This window comes from Lonchura striata, chromosome 3 (genome assembly GCF_046129695.1).
Source record: "Lonchura striata isolate bLonStr1 chromosome 3, bLonStr1.mat, whole genome shotgun sequence".
Classification (NCBI taxonomy): domain Eukaryota; kingdom Metazoa; phylum Chordata; class Aves; order Passeriformes; family Estrildidae; genus Lonchura; species Lonchura striata.
The window spans coordinates 21,223,570-21,243,694 of record NC_134605.1 but is presented as its reverse complement, the minus strand read 5'-3'; the positions used below and the strand labels follow the sequence as shown (position 1 = coordinate 21,243,694).

At 37.7% G+C, this 20,125-nt stretch overlaps 1 protein-coding gene across 31 annotated transcripts in view; it reads left to right on the top strand.

The window, feature by feature from the left end:
• NRXN1 (neurexin 1) overlaps positions 1-20,125 on the top strand; it is a 669,257-nt gene that overhangs the window by 301,287 nt on the left and 347,845 nt on the right. For all 31 annotated transcript variants that reach the window (XM_077781934.1, XM_021540205.3, XM_021540201.3 and 28 more), the window contains 3 exons: positions 7,790-7,912; positions 12,585-12,966; positions 13,511-13,701. In XM_077781934.1, coding sequence (XP_077638060.1) covers positions 7,790-7,912; positions 12,585-12,966; positions 13,511-13,701 — 696 coding nt within the window. The remainder of the gene's footprint in view (positions 1-7,789; positions 7,913-12,584; positions 12,967-13,510; positions 13,702-20,125) is intronic.

Here is a 20,125-nt window from a genome sequence, read left to right as displayed (position 1 = left end):
TGTTACATAAGACCTAACAAGCATTTTCCATTGAAACAAGCTTTCATAATTAGAAAGCTCAGTGTAATGCAAAAATCCTGCCTGGGAGAATTTCAGTCTTTTAAAAGGGTTAAAATTTCCCATTTTCCTTTTCATGTAGCATGTAAGGTTATGGTGCATGATATTAAAAAATAATAAATTCAACTATCAAATGGGATAAAAGGCTTATGAGATAGCTGCTTTCCTAATGTACAGCAGTAGCTTAGGTCGAATTAAGTCAAAGGTATTGACTTGAAAGTGGTTGACTTAAAACAAAATGCTCAAACGTTCAGCTTAAAATTTGTGGAATTTTTCATTATAGCAGCCATGTTAAGTTAATGTGAAAACAAATTAAGATTTACTAAAGCCACACAAGTAATTTGTGGAAGTGAATCTGCTGAATGCCAACTCCCACTGACAAGTCTTGAGTGCACTTTAAAAAATTTAGCCTGATCCAAGGCAGGATATGACCTTACAGTGTGATTGTAAAGATGCACAATCTTTGCAAGTGCACATTCCTTTATCTACAGTAAATACAAAGTAAATAATCTCGCATTCCAGTTTTCTTTAAAGCAGCATAGGATTGCCAGGTATTGAAAGTTCACGCTCACCTCACCTGCAGCAAAGTCAATTGTCAGGTTCACCATGGTTTCTGAAAATGTCTCAGCATTCAGCAGTGAGCTGACAAAGCAACAACCATATTTTTTCATGCTCGTTGACTTTGCTTTAGTTCAGGGCCTTAGGGTAGATTCATACAACGTTTAGTACCTTTAGCACATTTTCTGATAGTCATGATCCTCAGAGAGCAGTATGAAAGAGAAACTACATTCTTATTAAAAATAGAGGGATCTAGCTGTCTTCTGAGTTTAGCTGCTTTTCAAAAATATTTTTCTTTCGTTATTTCCAAGAAAAAGGAAAATTACATGTCCTTAGGGCTGTTTGTGTTTCACTTGCTTAGCTAGATGAGTTACAAAACTAAATTAAAATGCAACTGATTTTAAGCCATAAATGTTTTAAGTTGTACATTGAAAGACACCTCTAAGATTGGTCAGCCTTTTCATAATGCAGTACCAAGACCAGTTTTATCCTCTCATGTGCTCTGAGTTTACAGAGAGTTGTAATTACAATGTCAGCCTCCTTTTATTTTTTTCAGGAATTACAGTATAGACCCAATTATTGACCAGCTGGGCTCACTTTTGAGAGCATATGTCTGTCTCCTGCACATCCTTTGGTCTAGCAGGGAAGTCTATAGGCCAGGACTTGCAGCTCAAAATTTTACAACTTTCTGATGTTTTTTTTTTTTTTTCTCCATCTTGCTGAAATTGAGTACTGGTCCTGTTTGTAGAGAATAGACTTTCACAAGACAGTGGCTCATCAGCAGCAAATTTCTTGGTAGAATCCTTAGATTTAATTTAGTCCAATAGCTCTGCCTGTATTCTGCCTTCCCACCTGGATCCACTGGCTCTGTTTAGACATCAGCTGTGTCACAGTGAATATCTCACAGCTTAAAAGATGATAAATGGATGAGCATGTGTGATATTGCACCCTAAATTAAACAGCTTCCAAAAGCCAAAGCTGGGAGGGGGAAAATGCCCAGCAACTCAGACCGTGGTTAGGGAAGCAAATTTAGAGAAAAGAACCAGACAAATGAAAACTCTGTGCCCTCAGAACTGGATTCCTGGATTTGTTGTTTTTATATCCTTCCATGGATTTTTCTTCCCCAGTGAATTCACTGTGTATGCTATTTCAATATTAAATGCAAACTCTTTGTAGTTTGGTCATGTAGGGGAAGCCAGTAGAATTTTCAGAAGGATCTTATTTAGCTTTCTACATTTCTGTATGAGAAATATAGATATGTATGAGAAATATAGATATGTCTAGGTGGAAATATTTAACATTATATTCCTGTTATTCTAAGAATATGAGCAAATCTCTTTTTCTTCTGGAATGAAGTCTGATGAATGATATTAGCAGCTCCAGTCTTCTTCATTTTAATTTCTGAAATGTCAAATTTTGTTTAAAAAAAGGGATAAAAATATAAAAATATCCTTAACTGCCAATACATTACCCAAATTGCCAAAAGCAATTTTTTCTATAATAAAACTATTGTGGGCTGAAACATTTGGATCAAGCTATGCAAGATTGATATGTTTTTCTTGATACAATTCAGTGAATATGCTATTCTTGTGGAATTTTCCATACGAGTCTGTTGGGGAGAAAATACAGTGGGCAAAATTTCTTTGACTTGCAGTTAGATTTTTTTTCAAGTTATCCTATTAACTAGTTGTAAATGATAACCTGATACACATTTCTGATGTTTAAAAGGCAATGTAACTTTTTTGTTGGCAAGAAACATGTTTAGCCAGGGAATTTTGGGATTATACTAGCACAGTCATTTAAAATACAGTTGATTCACTATATTAATTGATTTTTTTAAGCTCAGCTGTGCTAATGAGTGTTTTGGAAGACCAGCAACGTTTCTGCAGCCAGACATAGAAAGGACAGTGAAGGTTAAGATGCCTTACCCTATATGTCTTGTGTTTCTGTGTCTTGCTCTGGAGGAATCTTTCCTGAACCTTTTGTGCTGCAGCCTGGCAGGTAATGCAGATGCCTTGTGAGGTTTGCACAGTGACTGTGAGTCTGGCTGAGTGCTGGAACAGAAGCCTAGATTAGAGACTGAGATGGCACAGAGTCCTCTTGTGCACCAGGTATTTACAATGACACTCTGAGGTGTCTCTCAGAGCCACACAGCTATCTATACATAGCAAGGTGAATCCTAAAATATTTATTATTTTCACTGAAATCTTGACAATCCTGACCTTAAGTAATTTTCTCTATTATCTGAATGGATCCTAAGGTTTTGTCTTGTTGTTAAAATGTCTTTTTGTCCTGTTACCGATAGCTGTAGTATGCACAGTTTTCTATTAGCAAACCAGACTGAAACCACTGATCTTTCTTTTGCTGACTAATAAATAAATAGTAGTGATTTGCCTGGGTTCTATTGGTTAGTATAGCATTCACTGTACCACCCAGTCTCTCTTGCTAGTCTCTGTTTACAGTGCCTCTTTCTTTATTTCATATTTCACGTCTATTTTGATGGCAGAATTGAAGGCTCCAAACATTTTGGTATATGCCTTAGAAGTAGTTGTGGATTGCATTGTAAGAAACAAACTCAGATAATCCATTTTGAACATATTTTGGTACAATGCCAGAGCTAGTATCTTCTTTCAAAATCATCAGTTCAGTTCATGTAGTTGGTTAAAAGTAAAGTACCTCAGGATAGATATCTATAAGAGGAAAAGTTGTGCATATTAAAGTTAATTGACTGACTTGTTGGAATTCAGCAAATCTTCAGCACTTGAGTTAGGTTGAATAAGCTCCTCAGGAGGTACTAAAGAGAATAGGAATCTACAGAGAACATTTAGAACATTCAGTGTGCTGGAAATGAGAATTTTTTTTTTTCTGTGGGAGGTTCTTACTTTTTTCCTTGAACTTTGAAAGAGCTGTTGAGTTCCAGCTGAGGTGCTGACACCAAAGAAAGCTCATCTTTGGATGCCAAAGTAAACTTATAACTGGGAATTTTGGGGTTTTATATCTCTTAGCTCATAATGAATTGCACCATCAGGATTTGTACCTGTATTGACTGACTGCACAGTCTGTATTTTGCTTTGTAAAAAGGTGTTTGTACAAGGAATTATCTGTTTTTAAATGGATGTGGAAATTTTACTGGCATGATGGACTCTGAGCAAACTGTGGTAGCCATAAAAGTGCCAGTACTTCTTTTATTTGGTATTATCCCTTTTCTCTAAGGATGCATAAAATCTGGTAGTTATTTTAGCCTTTAGAAATAGGAAAAGAGCTGAACATAGACATTGATAATAAATTTCATTCTTAAGCAAGAGGAGATAGTGGATTTTTTTTCAGTTTGCATCTTGTCTCAGAAAGAAAAAGGTTTATTATTAAGGTTTTAGTATCTGAGAGAATTAGTAGCTCAGAAAGTGAGCCAGTGCTGGCTGGGTGTGTGAAGCAAAACCACCATGTCCTGTCTATAAAGAGACACATGAGTTACAGGGGAAATAGGAGTGGAGGGACATAAGTTGAGGAAGTCCATGTAAAACAAAATTTTTTATATATATATGTATATATGTATATGTATACACACACTCTTTTAATTGGGGCTCTTGCTTTTCTTCTTGTGGGAGATATAGAACTTTTTTTTTTTTAAGGCCAAAATATCCCTCATCCAAAAAAAAAAAAAGGTAGAAGTATGCTATTTCTTATTTAAATGCACTTATTTAAGAGCACTTTCTGCTGGTGATTTAAGTGGAGTCAAATCAGTGTAAAGTCAGAACAAGACTGGAGAGCCAGTGATTTAGTAGTTATAAATTTATAGTAGATTCACCATAAGAACTATAACCAGGGCAGAATAAGACTCTTTATGATCTCAATATGATATTTTAAATTAATTTTAGTTCAATATATTTGAAAGTCAGGGAAGAAAGTACTAATATGAACTATGTTTCAGGTTGACCTGTGCTACTTACACAGTCTGTTAAGAGTTTTCTTCTGTAGTTCTGGTAGTCTTATGGTATCAGTAGATTCCTGCATGGTTCTGTGTTCAAGCATTTAGACAATTTTCTCCCAAATACTCTGCTCACAAGCATATTTGCTGCTTTTCTCTGTGAAAGCCTGTCCTTGGCCAGGAAGTCCGCCCAAGCTCTGCATTAGCACAGGAATGCTGAGCATCCATCCTTTCTCATCTCCCTCTTCAGCTGCCATGGAAAACTGTCCTACTTTCCAGAGAAGCAGCATAATGGGACAGGTAGATACACAATCCCTGGGCATTGGGCCTTGCTGTTTTGTAGTTTCTTGTACCCTCTGTGACAAATCAAAAGCCCTTTTTCTCTGTTAGAGATCAGCCCCAGGAAGGAAAGATCTCTTTTCCATGCGAGTGGATAGTTTGTCCATGGCCAGGACTCCTTTCAGTGCACTGCTCCCATGGTGGGTCATACCAAGGTTTGTCCTTTTCAAAGCCCTTTCACCAGGGGTCCCCTTAATCCTCTTTTGGATTGCGTGCAGTGGGAACAGGCAGCTTTCATGGAGTTCTGACCTGATTTTTTTACTCTGAGTACTCTTGCAAGGAAAATAGACTGATGCATAGGAAAACATGCCTTTAATTTTACAACAGGAAGAGTTTACAAGTCCCCAGCCATTAAAATAGAATAGATAGATTTGCCTGTAAATGTGAGCAGCCAAGTTGGATTTGATACTAACATACACTGAGGCACCTTTACATGAAAGGGACACTACAGAGGGTTGTTAATGTGAGAGTAAATTAAAATTGTATATGCTTTAAATCTTTTAGAGATCTGAAGCAAGATAATGGAAATTTAGTAGTTCAACTACTTTAAAAATTAAAAAAAGGGAAGGTTGGACTAACAAATAAATATGAATATGTTTACAATAATATTTAATGGTGTATGCCTAGGCAGGCTTATTGACTCTCACTAAGATTTTGCTCATCTTATTTCAGTTTTTTTTTTTTTTTTTAACATCTGTTGTCTCCAAATCTAGGTAGAATTGCCTCCATTGAAGTCCCTAAAAGAAATTGCTCAAAATTTTAGTCACTTCATCTATACCAGCACATTCAAGGAGAATATTATTCACTTAAGCTTTACACAAAACTGGTCTTGCTCTTGTCAAAGAAAGCAAACATTTAAGGAACAGAATGATTCATGTAGTTGACCCTAGTCATCTGCTTCTGCTGGGTTTGTACACCTTTCCTAGCTTGGTGTCAACACAGACACAGAAAAACAGTGTTATGAGATTCTCACTGCCTTTGCTTTGCATTTTTGTTCCTGGAGATCCCTTGGCATGCCCAAAATAGTAAAGGTTGCATATAAAAGCAGAACAGTAAACCAGCAGCAATTTAAAAAATTCTGACAGAAGATGGAAAATGTCTGAGATGAAAACTGCCCAATATGCTGAACAGCTACATCAAGATCTTAGTGTCTTTTCCTTCTGTGTAGTTCTTAAGTCAGAGAGGCTTTGATTTTAGGCTTTGATTTTATTAACAGATCTCACCCATCACAGTTAGCCTGTGCTAAAATGGAAAAGAATCCTAAGAGAAAAGTGGGAGTGTTTCAGAGTTAGTTGCATGTCCCTTTCAGAGCAAGACTGGCACATGGGATAGAGTCACCTGGAAGGGCACAGTGGAGGTAATGGATAATGCTATTTTTTCTGTGTCAAAAGTTATTTTATGATGTTTCTCTTATACCAGATCACAGGATGGGTCATGTTGGAAAGAACCACAGTGAGGCATCGGATCCAGCCTGGCAGCTCAGGCAGTTTTGTCCAGGAGCACATGGCACAGGAGTGTTTCCAGGTAGTTCTTGAACATCCCCATGGAGGGGGGACATCCCCAGCTTATCTGGGTAACCTGTTCCAGTGCTCTGTCACCTGCACAGTAAGGAACTTCTTCCTGATGTTCAGGAACTTCCTGAGCCTCAGTTCCTACCTGTTGCCTCTTGTCCCACTGCCCAGCACCACTGAGCAGACCCTGGTCCATCCTCTGGCCCCTCCCTGTAGATACTCATAGGCACTGATGAGGTTCCCTCTCAGTCATCCCTTCTTGAGGCTGAACAGACCCAGTCCTTCATCCTTTCCTCATCAGAGATATTCCTGTCCCTTGATCATCTTTGTAGCCCTCTGGACCAGCTGCAGGAGCTCTTTTATTCTTTTGCACAGAGAAGTCCAGAATTTAATTGACAACTTTAAGTAATCAGCATCATTTATTCTGCCACAGGAATTGAAAACCAGGCCAGGGAGATTTCTGTCTTACAAGAATGTAATTTGTTTAGTGCAGATTATCTTTGGCTTTTGGACATGAGTTCTAATCTGTTCGTGCAGCCCTTGGTCTATCATCTATTGATATCAATGGCAGTACAAAGTCAGGGCATTTCTTTCTCTCTTTCACTTCTTGCTCAACAGTGTCTGGAACAATTTCCATAATCCTTTTCTTATGAGAAGTTTTTTCCTAAGCATTAAAGGTATCCTTTTTCCTAGGTTTGTGATTACTTTGATTGTCACAAGTACTTTGTGCTATAGACAGAATTTGCATAAAAATTGTTTGCTGTACTGCTGAGAAAAATAGCAGATTTCAAAAAAAAAAAAACATATCCATTAAATGAAAAAGGAAAGTATGGCTTGAAGATCTACTAACAGCAGAAGGTACTGCATGTGAATATTAGCAAATCATCTAGATCAGGTAATAGATGATGTACTGAAGAGTCTAATAAACAGAAATTAAACAGATATGTTGACATAGATTAAGAAAAACATAACACATGCACACACACCACTTTTTATCTTCCACCAAATTATTTTTAATAAAGGAGCAAAAATCTAGTCTTGTAAATCTATACTTGAAGTTCTTTTGGCTCAGTAATCCTATTTCTTGAAGGCCTGTATGAGATTGAAAAGTGAATAATTAAATCCATGCTGACTGTGCCTATTTATGAAAACCTGGTGCATATACAATGTGTTTACATAGTTAAATAGACATTAGAAATGTTTTAATGTAATAGTTCTATAGTATGCAGGATATTGTAGCTCTGTATTTTGCTTATACTTGGTAATTTTCTTGCTTGATGTGACTTTTGGTGAGTTTTAACATTTGCCCAGCCAGTCTCTCTGTTTCTCTCTTTCTCTGTGAGGCTCACATGTAAACTGCTTTAAAGATTGCATAATGACTGTTTGGCATGTCCTACAGGCAAAGGCCCAGAAACCCTTTTTGCTGGCTATAACCTCAATGATAATGAGTGGCACACAGTGCGTGTGGTGCGGCGAGGAAAAGGTTTAAAGTTAATGGTGGATGACCAGCAGGCCGTGACAGGTACTGTGGCATTGTGACTCCATGATTCCATGTTGTTGGGGGGGAACACAAAGCAAAGCAAAAGTAAAACAAATTTAAAAAAATACAGAATTAAAATTACTTTATCTGAGAGAAACATGCTTTTTTCCCCTTTTCTTGGGTAAGATTCAAAATTCATGTTAAGCATCTTGGAATGCTGGTACAAGAAGTGTGTTATTACACTTGCTATAAATGTTCCTCTAAGGTTACTATTGAAATTAATGAAAACATTCATGCTGACTTAAATGAATGTTTTTATACAGTGATTGGAGAGAAGTGATTTAGTACATCACTAATGAGAAGGCAAACAAAATGCTTTTGGCAACACATTGTTAGGGCTAAACTCTAAGCCACTGCTGGAAGAAAGAATTTAATATATATTTGAAGGATATTCTGCTGTGGTTTGAATCTTGCATCAAGTGTCTTCAATAATTATATATTAGGCAGCATGTTTTTCTCAAATACTAAAATAGCAGTTGGGGCGGGAAAAAAAACATGACATGTAAGCTAGCAGATGATAGAAATGTATTTCTATATTTATATTATCAGAAATGTTAACAGAGAACACATCGATTTTGTCCTGTACAAGGCAATGTTCACATGAATGTTGTTGATTGCAACTTATCTGGCTTCTGGCCCTGATTCCTTGCACAGCAGAATGTGCCTAAAGTTTTTATTAGCTCTTTAGAATTATCCTTTGGTTTTGTGTAGCATTAAACAACTTTTATCATTGGTTCTAAGCTTTGTTAAAATGGTAACAAGTTAAATTTTTGGGATTTTTTTTTTTTTTTAAGAGGAGTGTGACTTCTTTAATAATCCCTTTTCACCTCAGCAGAACACAAGGGTCTTGTCACTGGTAGAAAAATAATTCATTTAGCTGCAAGAACATATTTTCTAGAATCATAAATTACCAATACATCTTCCAGCACTGAAGCCTGTGTATGTTAAGATGCCTAGGGTCATTTCCCAAGAATGTAGATGTCTTGAACAATTTATTTTCTTTTTGATAATATGTAAGGAAATATACAAAAAAAAAAATTATAGTTTTGCTGTTTCAACTGCTACTCAAGGCAGATTCTAATATAGAGAAAATTGTTTAGATCAAAAACTAGTGCAAGATCCAAGTGCACAATTCCTGGACTCCTCATGCAAGAGTTCTAATCTACAAATACTGCAGGTTACATAACCTGGATCCAGCTTTCTGGTGCAAGACATGTATTCTTTCCACAACCCAGTATCAACATCCAAAAATGGCCAGTTGACTTGAATTCCCTCTCAGTTCTTCAAGCTGGAACTTGTCTGCATTTGCATAATACACAGATGTTCAGTGCTATTAATCCAAAAGGAGAAATTCACCCCAGTATTTTGGAGGGAAAAAGACATCCTAAATTTCCTAAACTCCCTGTATGAGTCTGTGTGGCCAGTCTGTGCCCTCCTCCACCAGTGGGGAGGAAACTGCTGTATGAGAAGGTACAGAGGGAAATGTGCCTTTAAATATGGGTAATCCGCTGTCAGTTCCATGAATGTCACATTTCCTACAAAGAAAATGCTTATTGTTGTGTAAGGGGTGAGAATTTTTGTTTTGGTTTGGTTTTGGGGGGTGAGGTTTTTTCAGTTGTTTTGTTTTTTTTTCAACCCTGAGCGTTTTGAAAGCCTTTACATGTTTAAATTTCAAATGTGTGCAGTACAGTTTAATGTGTTGTAGCTTTGAATTTCCTGAAAGAATAGGGAAAGGGTTGCCATATGGGATTAAAGTAGGCTTGTTTTAAACTGCTTAGAACTTTTCTTCAGATGTTCCAACAATCAGAAATTTGGTTAAAATACAACCCATTAATTTTTCATGTGAAAGGTTATTATAGTTTTATGAGGAGAATAAGGAAGTAAACTGACTTCCTACTAAAAATTCCAGCTTTCTTCTGCCACATGTTATTTTTCTTTTTTGATTCCATTTCCTATACCATATATAAAAGAATCCCTATCAGATCCAGAAAACTTAAGCTGAAGGAAAATCCATTAAATAATTCAGCCTGACTTTCCCATTTGTACAGATTATAAAATGCCACTTGTTCATTTGTGAGTTGTGCTTGGTCCTCTTTGACAAATGCATCATGTGTGCATGGATACTTAATAGAATTCAGTCATAATTAGCTTTCATTGGAAGCCATGCAGGTGGTTTTGAAGAAGTTACTCATCATAGAAGAGTTTAAGTACTTCTAGCCTGATGAGCCTTATTTCCTAAGACTATATAGAAAATAAAAGTGGTTGGAAGGTCACTAAATTTTGATAACAGAATAGCTTATAGTTATGAACTGAAATTCAATTGCCCTTTTGTATTATGTTTTTCCACAAACCTGACAAACCTAAAAAAAAAAAAAAACAACAAAACAACAAAACCAGAACAAAAAAAAAACCACCAAAAACAAGAAAAACCAAAAAAAAAAAAAAACAACAACAAATCCCCACAACAAATCCCCAAACACCCAACCTTGTAAGCACAAACTACATTCTTTTTTACTTAATTGTTGCATTTACAAATCCTGTGGAGCATTATGTGAAATCTAAAGTCCTGTTTGCATATTTATAGACCTCAAATGTGTGAAGGATATTTGGGATGTGAGCCCAGACTCTGGAACTTTTTATTACTTTTTTATTACTATGCTCAAGAAAGAAATACATTTAATGTACTGGGGATATTGTGCTGTAGCCCAAAGCTTGGTGGATTTTTGCCATGACATTATTGGAATGCCATCTGAAGGAATACAAGACTGGAATATACAATGTTCCTTTCTGAAACCTGATCCTCAGCTCTCTGGCTGTGATCCAATATACAGGTCTTGTCCCAGCAAAAATTACATATTTGGCACTTTTCAAGACAGCTCCCTGACTCATTACTGCATGGAAGAACCCACTTTTGCTTAATGCATTCAGGGAAAGTGGTATCTTCAGAACTAATGTTTAGAAACAAGAACATCAAGAAGACTGTCCCTGGGGTTTAAGGTGCCTCTTGCAGTGCTCAGCCCTGTGAGTGCAGATCCCAGGTGGGGTTCAATGACAAGTTCTCCTACAGAACTCATCCCAAAGCTAAGTAAGCTACTTTTGAATATTTATCATAAATTATTAGAGCAATTTTTGTGCCTGAATGATATTAAAACTTGCAGAGCTATTTTCCCTGTAACTTCACTGCTGCCTGTACTTGTATCTCAGTGCTGAGAATTAACCTGCTCGTGAATTCATCTCCCTGGGCAAATCTCAGATCTGGACATCTCTCTTTCCCTTGTCTTTTCCCTGTCACACACATGTCCACAGACACTTGCTTATGACACCTACAAAGGTACAGTTGTGTCAGCCTCCTCCAGCCCTTGTGCACCACTTCTGACATATCCAGCCTGGGGCAGTGCTCACACCGTCTCTTGGAATAGAATATTTGGGGAGGCATAGTGGGAACTTGGCTTGTCAGTAGCTTTGCCACTGTGGGAACTTGTATTGGAGCTGTTTTATGCCAGGACTTAGTCCAGACTGGCTAGGTCTGCTCTTCACCTTCTGTGTACTCCATGACAGACATAAAACAACTAAGGAACTGGGGAATCCAGGCCATGGCTTGCAAAAGGTACATTAAATGGTAAAAATCATTAGTAATAAGAAGCTGTTTTTCCACACAATGTGACCATGAATCAGCCCTGTGAAAATACTGTCCTACTTCTTTAAAATAAGCATGGAAAAAATTGGACATTCTGTCAGAAAAAGGAACTCTTCAGTGAACACAATTCTGATGTGCTGAGTGGGGTATTTAATAACTAGCTTAAGAACTTACCTGACCTGTATGCAGCCTACTCTGGCAATGCTGATCCTTTCCTCCAGATTAGCTTTACAATCAGCAAATTTCAGGCTTCTTGCTCTTCTTGCTCTGCACTGGTCCTGGCACGGCAGAGCGAACTCAAAGGCAGCTGTGGGGTTTGCTTTTAGACACCGTTCTGACATAAGAAAGTCCCTTATTTTTTCCAGGATTCCAAAACACTGGCATGCACCCTTCCTTCAGGCTTTCTGCTCTGCCCATCTCTTGGGCTCTGCCCCTTCTCTCATGGTTTATCCCCATGGCACAAAGCCAGCTGCTTTCAAGTAGTTCTCCACCCTTGTCACACAGGGCTTTTTGCAGCAGGTCTGGGATTAATGTACCTAAGACAGCTGAAACAGGAATCCTTCCTACCACTAGTCAAATCATGCACATTGAAGCAAAACACATGGAATAAAATCCCTCAAGCTGTTCTGTTTCTCTTTCATGAGACTCTGATATTGTTGGTTTAGCTCTGAGATTGGCCTTTGTGTTCCTCATGTTAAGTAATTGCACTTGCTCATAGTAAAACCCCACATCTGGTTAAGTGTAACTAAAGTGAGGGATTTTGTAAGCAGTTTAATGTACTCTGGTAAACTGTTTCAGTTTAGAAATTCTGGTCTTATCCAAATGTACTGAATGATTTGGAAAGGCTCCTGGATTTACCAGTAATTAGGATGAATTTGGAAGTATTCCCTTTGGAGACAACAATTGGCCTTGCACGTTCTGAAAAGTGTGAAAATGATGCAGATGCTTAATCTCATGATGTGCTCTTTGACCACCCCTTTCAGACACTAACACGTGTTTTCTTGTTGCTGTTTAAAGGTCAAATGGCTGGCGATCACACACGGCTGGAATTCCACAACATAGAAACAGGAATAATAACAGAACGGCGCTACCTGTCTTCCGTGCCTTCTAATTTTATTGGGCATCTACAGAGTCTCACATTTAATGGCATGGCATATATTGACTTATGTAAAAATGGAGACATCGATTATTGTGAGCTAAATGCAAGATTCGGGTTCAGGAACATCATAGCAGACCCTGTAACCTTTAAAACAAAAGCAAGTTATGTTGCACTGGCCACGCTACAAGCGTACACATCTATGCACCTTTTTTTCCAGTTCAAAACCACCTCCCTGGACGGATTGATACTTTTTAACAGTGGCGATGGAAATGATTTCATTGTGGTTGAATTAGTAAAAGGGTATGTATGGATTAGCGTAACGACAAAACCAGTCCATTCGAAATGTGTGTCCAGGAGGAATGCACGGGAAAGTTTAGGATGCAATTTTTTTTTTTTTTTTTTTTCCTGACTGGATAGATGTGATTGGTAAATGTTTCTTCCTGTTCAACTTCATGTGCTTTATTGTGACTCTTTCTTTCAGATGAAGCTAGATGCCTGAAATATATGAAAGTAAATAATAGGTATAACTTCTCTCGTGCTTACCACAAAGAAGTGCTAGTTTGTAGCCTCCCTCTTGTTCTCTCTCTCTACGTATGTATGCATGTCTTGGTACATGGAGTGCTCGATGCTTTCCAGAAACTTGGGACTGCACCTCAACTCATCCAAACAAGTGGCAATTTGTCGGAATCACAGTTGCTTCCCCATCTGGCATTCATTGTTGTCTTCTGGTTTAGCCAGCGCTGCTGAGGAGTGCAAGCAAATATAAAATATTAGACATATTAATTATTGCCCCCTTGCTATGTAAAGAAAAAGGAAACTTTTCCAATTTTTTCTTTTTTCCCAGGTATTTACACTATGTGTTTGATTTGGGAAACGGTGCCAACCTCATCAAGGGAAGTTCTAATAAACCTCTGAATGACAACCAGTGGCATAATGTCATGATATCAAGGGACACCAACAACCTACACACTGTAAAGATTGACACTAAAATCACAACACAGAGCACAGCAGGAGCCAGAAATTTAGATCTAAAAAGTAAGTACAGTGATTCTTGTATTATTTACAGTGAGGGCCATTACAGAATAATAAACAGAATAAAGCACAGAAGTAAAGAACTGTATAATTATTTAATATTGTATGAAACCTTTTATTTTATAATAATCAGTACAATAACAAGAGATTACATCACCTTAACCAGACAATGTCAGTTTAGTAGTACTTCTGCACAGGCAGGTGCAACTTTAAACGTGTGAAGATCCCATGGGAATTAAAAAAAAAAAAAAAAAAAAGGCAGGAAATTATAAGAATGCAAATTGGCCCATGTAAACCAAAATATAGTCGAGGGACTAAAGGAGGCTTACAATGTCTATGTAAAAAGCTTGATTTTACATGAACATAGGTTATAAAAGTAGCATAACATACTCATCTAAATATGAGTATGTAATATGTAATATTACATCATGTAAATTATGTAATGCATCATAATTTTGATGCATTAAAATACACATGTAAATATGTAATGCATTATAATTTTGACTGCAGGTGGGGTAAACTTTGTTACCAACACTTAACCTACCTATTATAAATTCAGCTAGATGCCTAAGATCTATTTTTTATAAACATATGTATATTTTAAAATAAGTGATAGTAATGAGTTCTATGGATGGATTTCTGAAACACTAATTTGCATCTGAGGAAAATGTATGGGTATACTTTTAAAATAATGACCACCTAATCAGACATGAGTATATATGTTCTAGTCATGTGGAAAAGTAGTGTGCATCTTACGATTCTTTAAAAAGGCTCTTGGCAGGAAAACTGAAATTTCATAACAGTCAAAGATATACGATATTTCAAAAGCCAGGATGTTCAAAGTGGATATTAATATTCCATCAAGAGCTTATTCCTTGCTGAATTTTCTTTTAACTGCCTCTGAGTCACAGATAATGAGCTGACCTTGGTAATTATGCTGGATTTTGTGATATTTTACATGTTTGCCTCACTTGAAAGTGCTATTAAGATTGTAAGAAAGACTGTGAAAACAGTATCCTGATATGTCATAATCTTCAATAAGAGATTATTCTATTTAAAAACCTGGCATTTCTGATAAAGCTTTTTGGGTGGCTCACACTCCATTCCTAAAGTAGCATTTCAAATTTGTGCCATGCTGTTTCTCAGGTTTGCATTTTTTTAAACATCATCAATTTTTTATTGATACAGTGTAATATTTCAATATCATTTTTGATGCTGTAGAAAAATCATTCAGCTTGCTCCTTGACATTCTTAAGATGGCAAGTGCTACTTAATGCATATCTGTATGTCTTTAATATGTTTGGTTCTCTTCATAGTAAATCAGACACGGTTAGGGAAAAAATATAAAAACCAAAAAAGCAATCCTGTTGCGAACTGATAATTAACACAGCCATTAAAAAAATATTTATTTACAAAATATAAATATTTTATTTATTTTTGAAACCGATTGTGGTGGGACTTTGGTGTGCCGCCTTACTTAATGAAAGTTCCTTAACGAAGTTCCTTCGGCTCGAGCTCTCTCCATGCGCTCGCTGAAGGCACTAGAGGGCGCTGTGGTCTCACCCAACGCTGCCCGGGCTCAGCCTGCAAAATCCAACATCCCTTCGCATCCCTCTGTGTGCGGCACTTTGAAAATGCTACTTTCGCCTTACGCTTTTTGAAGTAAAGCTGTATCCATAGCTGCCGCGCTTCCTAACCTTGAATTCCTCTGGAATTTAAAAAAAAAAAAAAAAAAAAAAAAAAAGGATGAGGAGGATGAAAAAAGAAACTGTACAGAGATTTGAAGTGAGTAAGGTGAATTGTGTTAGATGATTTTCTATAATTTACCACCCAGGGAATGTGGATAGTGAAAGAATAACAAGCCTGACGTGTTCAGTGCAGGAATATATAGCCAGCACCTCTAAAACTGGTCTAGCATACACAGGTCCTCAACATCAGTCTTCTCATAATAGTATGCCTCATTTTATTTTATTGTTTTAAATGTATTATACTGTATTTTTCACAGTCAGCCTCCTTTAAATATAGCACAATATATCACATGAGAATTTTGGTCGAATCTGGGAAGGGATTCAAGCTGATACTTTTTAGCCAGCAGGGTAAAAGGGAGAAAAAAATTTGCCTTCCATTACTGTTTTTCTTTCCTTAGTATTTAGTAGAAATTATCTACTGTATTTGCTTCTTTTCTATTTTACGTCTGTTTCTTGCAGCGGTGTGTTTCTGTTGTGCTATAAACTATTTACTTTCCTGATATAAATAGTTACAGTAAATTCATTGTCCTGTACTGTCTTAGCCTTAGCAACAAAGCCAATGCAAAATCACACTTCCTGCCACTGGTGTCACTAGTTCTGCTTAACCAGAGTTATCATTAGGTAAAATAGAAATGTGTGCAGATAGCATGAAACCTGTGTCCATTCTGAGTAATTGTAGAGTTACCAGATTTCTGATTCTGAAATCCAAGCTGATCCTAGAAAAAGAAACCCACTATATGTGGATTCTTGCAAAAATATAGTGAATTGAGCACAAAGACACAGATTGTGTTGTTGAGCCTGCACAGCATGGAAGTTGTCTGGGAGAGCAGACAGCTGCCATAAATGTATGGCAGAGAATTTCCATTATATGTTTCCTTTTGGGTGTAGGATTTGGCTATATAACACAGAAAGTTCATTATCTCACACACCGGTTCCCTGCATAACCTCTGGTAAAATTTCAGCAGCTACCTGTGGAAACACATATATTACATCCTGCAGCCTAATTATTGCTGTAATTAGATGAGTAAATTATAAATTGGGGACAAATAAGTGAGTGAAAATAATTCTGTGTTTGGATTCCAAGAACTGTGTTATTTTTCCTCACAGGGAAAATTAGCAAAGTGTGCTGAGGTATAGTTCTAGCAATAACCCATAAAGATAAATGAGTCTGAAGAGCACAAGCAGTGCAGCTCAAGCCTGCCAACACAGTTACACAGCAAATTTCCTTTCCTCTATTTCATGAGCAGGTTCCCTGTCCTGCTCTTAGGATAGCTCGGATGGTTGGCATGGCTGCAATTCAAGACCTGAAAGAGTTGGGTGGAGGGGAATTCTTGCCTGTTGTACTTGATGCTGTGGTCTGATGTTGTGAGGGGTCTGAGTAGCCTCAAAGAGCACAGAAAAACAAGAGAAAAATTACTTATTTTATGGAGTGACCACATTGGTGGACAAGGGAAAGATTACAGATGTCATTTATCTGAACTTCTGTAAAACCTTTCACACAGCTACCCACAACATCCTTTTCCCAAACTGGAGAGAGGTGGATTAAATGATGGATAAGAAAGTTGACCACCACTGGACAGTTGCATCCAGTGGTGGTCAACAACTCGAAGTCGTGATGGACAGCACTGACAAGTGGTGTGTCTCAGGATGGCACCAGTGTTATTAAACAACCTTGGTTATTGACATAGAGAGAGGGATTGAGTGCACCCTCAGCATATTTTCTGATGACACCAAGCTCTGGGTGGTGTGGTTGGCATGCCCGAGGACAGGATGCCATCCAGAGAGACCTGGACAAGCTGGAGTAGTGGACCCATTGTGCTTTTAAGGGGTTTAATAAGACCAAGAGCAGGTGCTGCACCTGGGATGGGGCAACCCTCAGTGTCAGCACAGGCTGGGGGGTGAACAGGTCAAGAGCAGCCCTGCCTTGAAGGGCTTGGGGGTGCTGGTGGATCAGAAGCTGGACACGAGCTGTCCACGTGTGCTGGCAGCCCAGAGAGCCAAACGTGTCCTGGGCTGCATCAGGAGCACCGTGGGCAGCAGGGCAGGGAGGGGATTCTGCCCCTCTGCTCTGCCCTGCTGGGACCCCACCTGGAATATTGCACCCAGCTCTGGGCTCCCAGCACAGGAGAACAGGGAGCTGCTGCAGCCAGTCCAGGGGAGGCCACCGGAATGATCAAAGGGATGAAACACCTCTGCTGTGAGGAAAGGCTGAGAGAGTTGGGGTTGCTCAGTCTGGAAAGGGAAGGCTATGGGGTGACCTAATTTTTGGCTTCCAGTTCCTGAAAGGAGCCTGGAAGGAAACTGGAGAGGGACTTTTTTACAAGGGTGTGTAGTGACAGGATAAGGGGGAATGGCTTCAAACTGAAAGGGTAGTTTTAGGTTAGATATTAGGAAGAAATTCTTCACTGTGAAGCTGGTGAGGCACTGGCACAGGTTGCCCAGAGAAGCTGTGGATGCTCTATCCCCAGAAATGTTTAAGTCCAGGTTGGATGGGTTTCTGAGCAACCTGGTCTAGTGAAAGGTGTCCCTGCCCATGGCAAAGGGTTTGGAAAAGAATTATCTTTAGGGTACCTTCCAACACAAACCATTCTGTGATCCTTGTTCCTCTCTGTTGCCAAAGAAATGTTGTCTTCCTGTCTCAGACTGTGAGTTTTACAATGCCCATAATGTCTCTTCTTTCTCCACAATTTTTTCTGTGTGGTATGGGAAACTGTAGTTCTGTCAGAAACTATTTTATTTTATAAGTACTTGAAGATGCATGATCTGCTTCCGAGGAGGAAGACATCCTCAAGCATGCTTTATATCCACTTACCTACTAGGGTTTAATCTTCCTCTTGGTTCTCTCCTACACATATAGGCAGTAGTTTAATCCCCAGAGTGTTCACATGCTTTTTTTAAACAGCAGGCATAAAAAAATCCCTGCAAAATCCAATCAGAATTCTCTTGGTATACTCATCAGAAAATTAAAATATTTAATTTTTATAAACTGAAATTAGAAGTTTAGATATTGCACTCTTACCAAATGAGAAGGCGAAGACTGCTGCAGTTATTTTTGACTGAACAGTAAGTAGTTACAAACTTTTATTTGAGTTGGTAGTTTCAGATCTTCAGTATCTAATCCTGTTTTAAACTTTACAGATCACAGAATATATTCACAGATATGCTGTATCCTCTAAGATGATTTGCAGTCATCCTAATCTTGATATTGGGCTAACTATATATTTTTAGAAGGAAATCACCATTCTGAAAAAAATCCTGTACAGCTCAACATTTATGGGTTAACTTTTGCTGCTTGTGCATAATTTCATATGTCAAGACCTGCTTTTTTGAACTGACATTCATAATTTCAACTTGTCTCACTGTCATCAACTTTCATGTAGCCTTCTCAAATGTCAGTTTTAGAGCCTATTGTAAGTCATATGTTATTCCTGTGCTGTTACATCACTGCATCCTCAAAAAATGCTATTCATATTAGAGCACACATCAGAATCAGCCTACCTGAATTAAAATAACCTGTCTAGATCTCTTGTCTGTTTCACTTTTATTTCTGTGTCTGCTCACTGGCCCCTGGCTTCCTTTATTCTTTTGAGATAGGGCTGCTGCTTCTATCTATGTTTGATTTTTCACTTGCTGTTTTGTCCAATACTATGAAAACAGACTAGACTGAAGCACCTGAAAGAATAGTTATATTAAGTTTTTGTATCACCAGTGGGTTTACAAATGCACCAAATTATAGTTCTTCAATGTGCATAAAGATTTACTTGGCAATTAATTCATCCTTGTAAACTTTGAATTCAATTAACTAAATTAGCAGTAGATCTACTAGCCTGGCATATTCATTGATGATTTGCAATAGTCCTTCAATCTATTGATATTTCATTTACCTGTCAAAATAGTTTATTCACACTGAGCTAAATTAGTCTTGATCATAATGAGGAATTCCTGTTTCAGCAGTAGGAATTGAAATTGTTTATATTTTATGTGATATTTCTCTCTGTTGTTTTATACTGAGGCAGTTATTATTGTTGCCTCTTTATATTATTTTTTCTCTACATTGCAAAGTCTCTATCAACAGCAGTGATCCTTTATATTTTTATCACTAGAGAAACAAAGCTTTTAGAAACACAGAACATTGTACAAATGAGCAAGTATTAATGCTTAAATTTCTCAAATAATCATGCGTGAGCTAAATGTAATGACCTTGCCAGTGGGCTGTGAATTCTTCATGCAGAAATAATGTTCTGTTCCAAATACAGAGCTCCAAATACTGTCAACAGCAAATAGATATTCCCAGTGTGACCTATTGGAGTAGACAATGGGCAAATGCAGCTGTTGTCTTGCTGATAGTGAAGAAAAGCAGATTCTGTACACAGGAAAAACAAAGGACTTAAAACTGAGAACTCTTCTTTGGATCGTCCTATGCAACAAAGTTCTAGGAGTGGATAACAATAGGCCATTGGACAGCCTGGTCTAATGGGAATTCCTTTATCCTCCTTTTTATCACTTTTTACATGCTACTTCTAAACAGTGCTGTCTACCAGGCTGTGAAAATAATTTTGATAGTGCTAAGCCTTCAGAAATTGTATCCAAATTACCAAAATTATAAGACAGGGTACAAAATTGAAAACCTATTCCAGTAGTTCTAGATTAAATTATATTCTAGATCTTGTACTATGTAA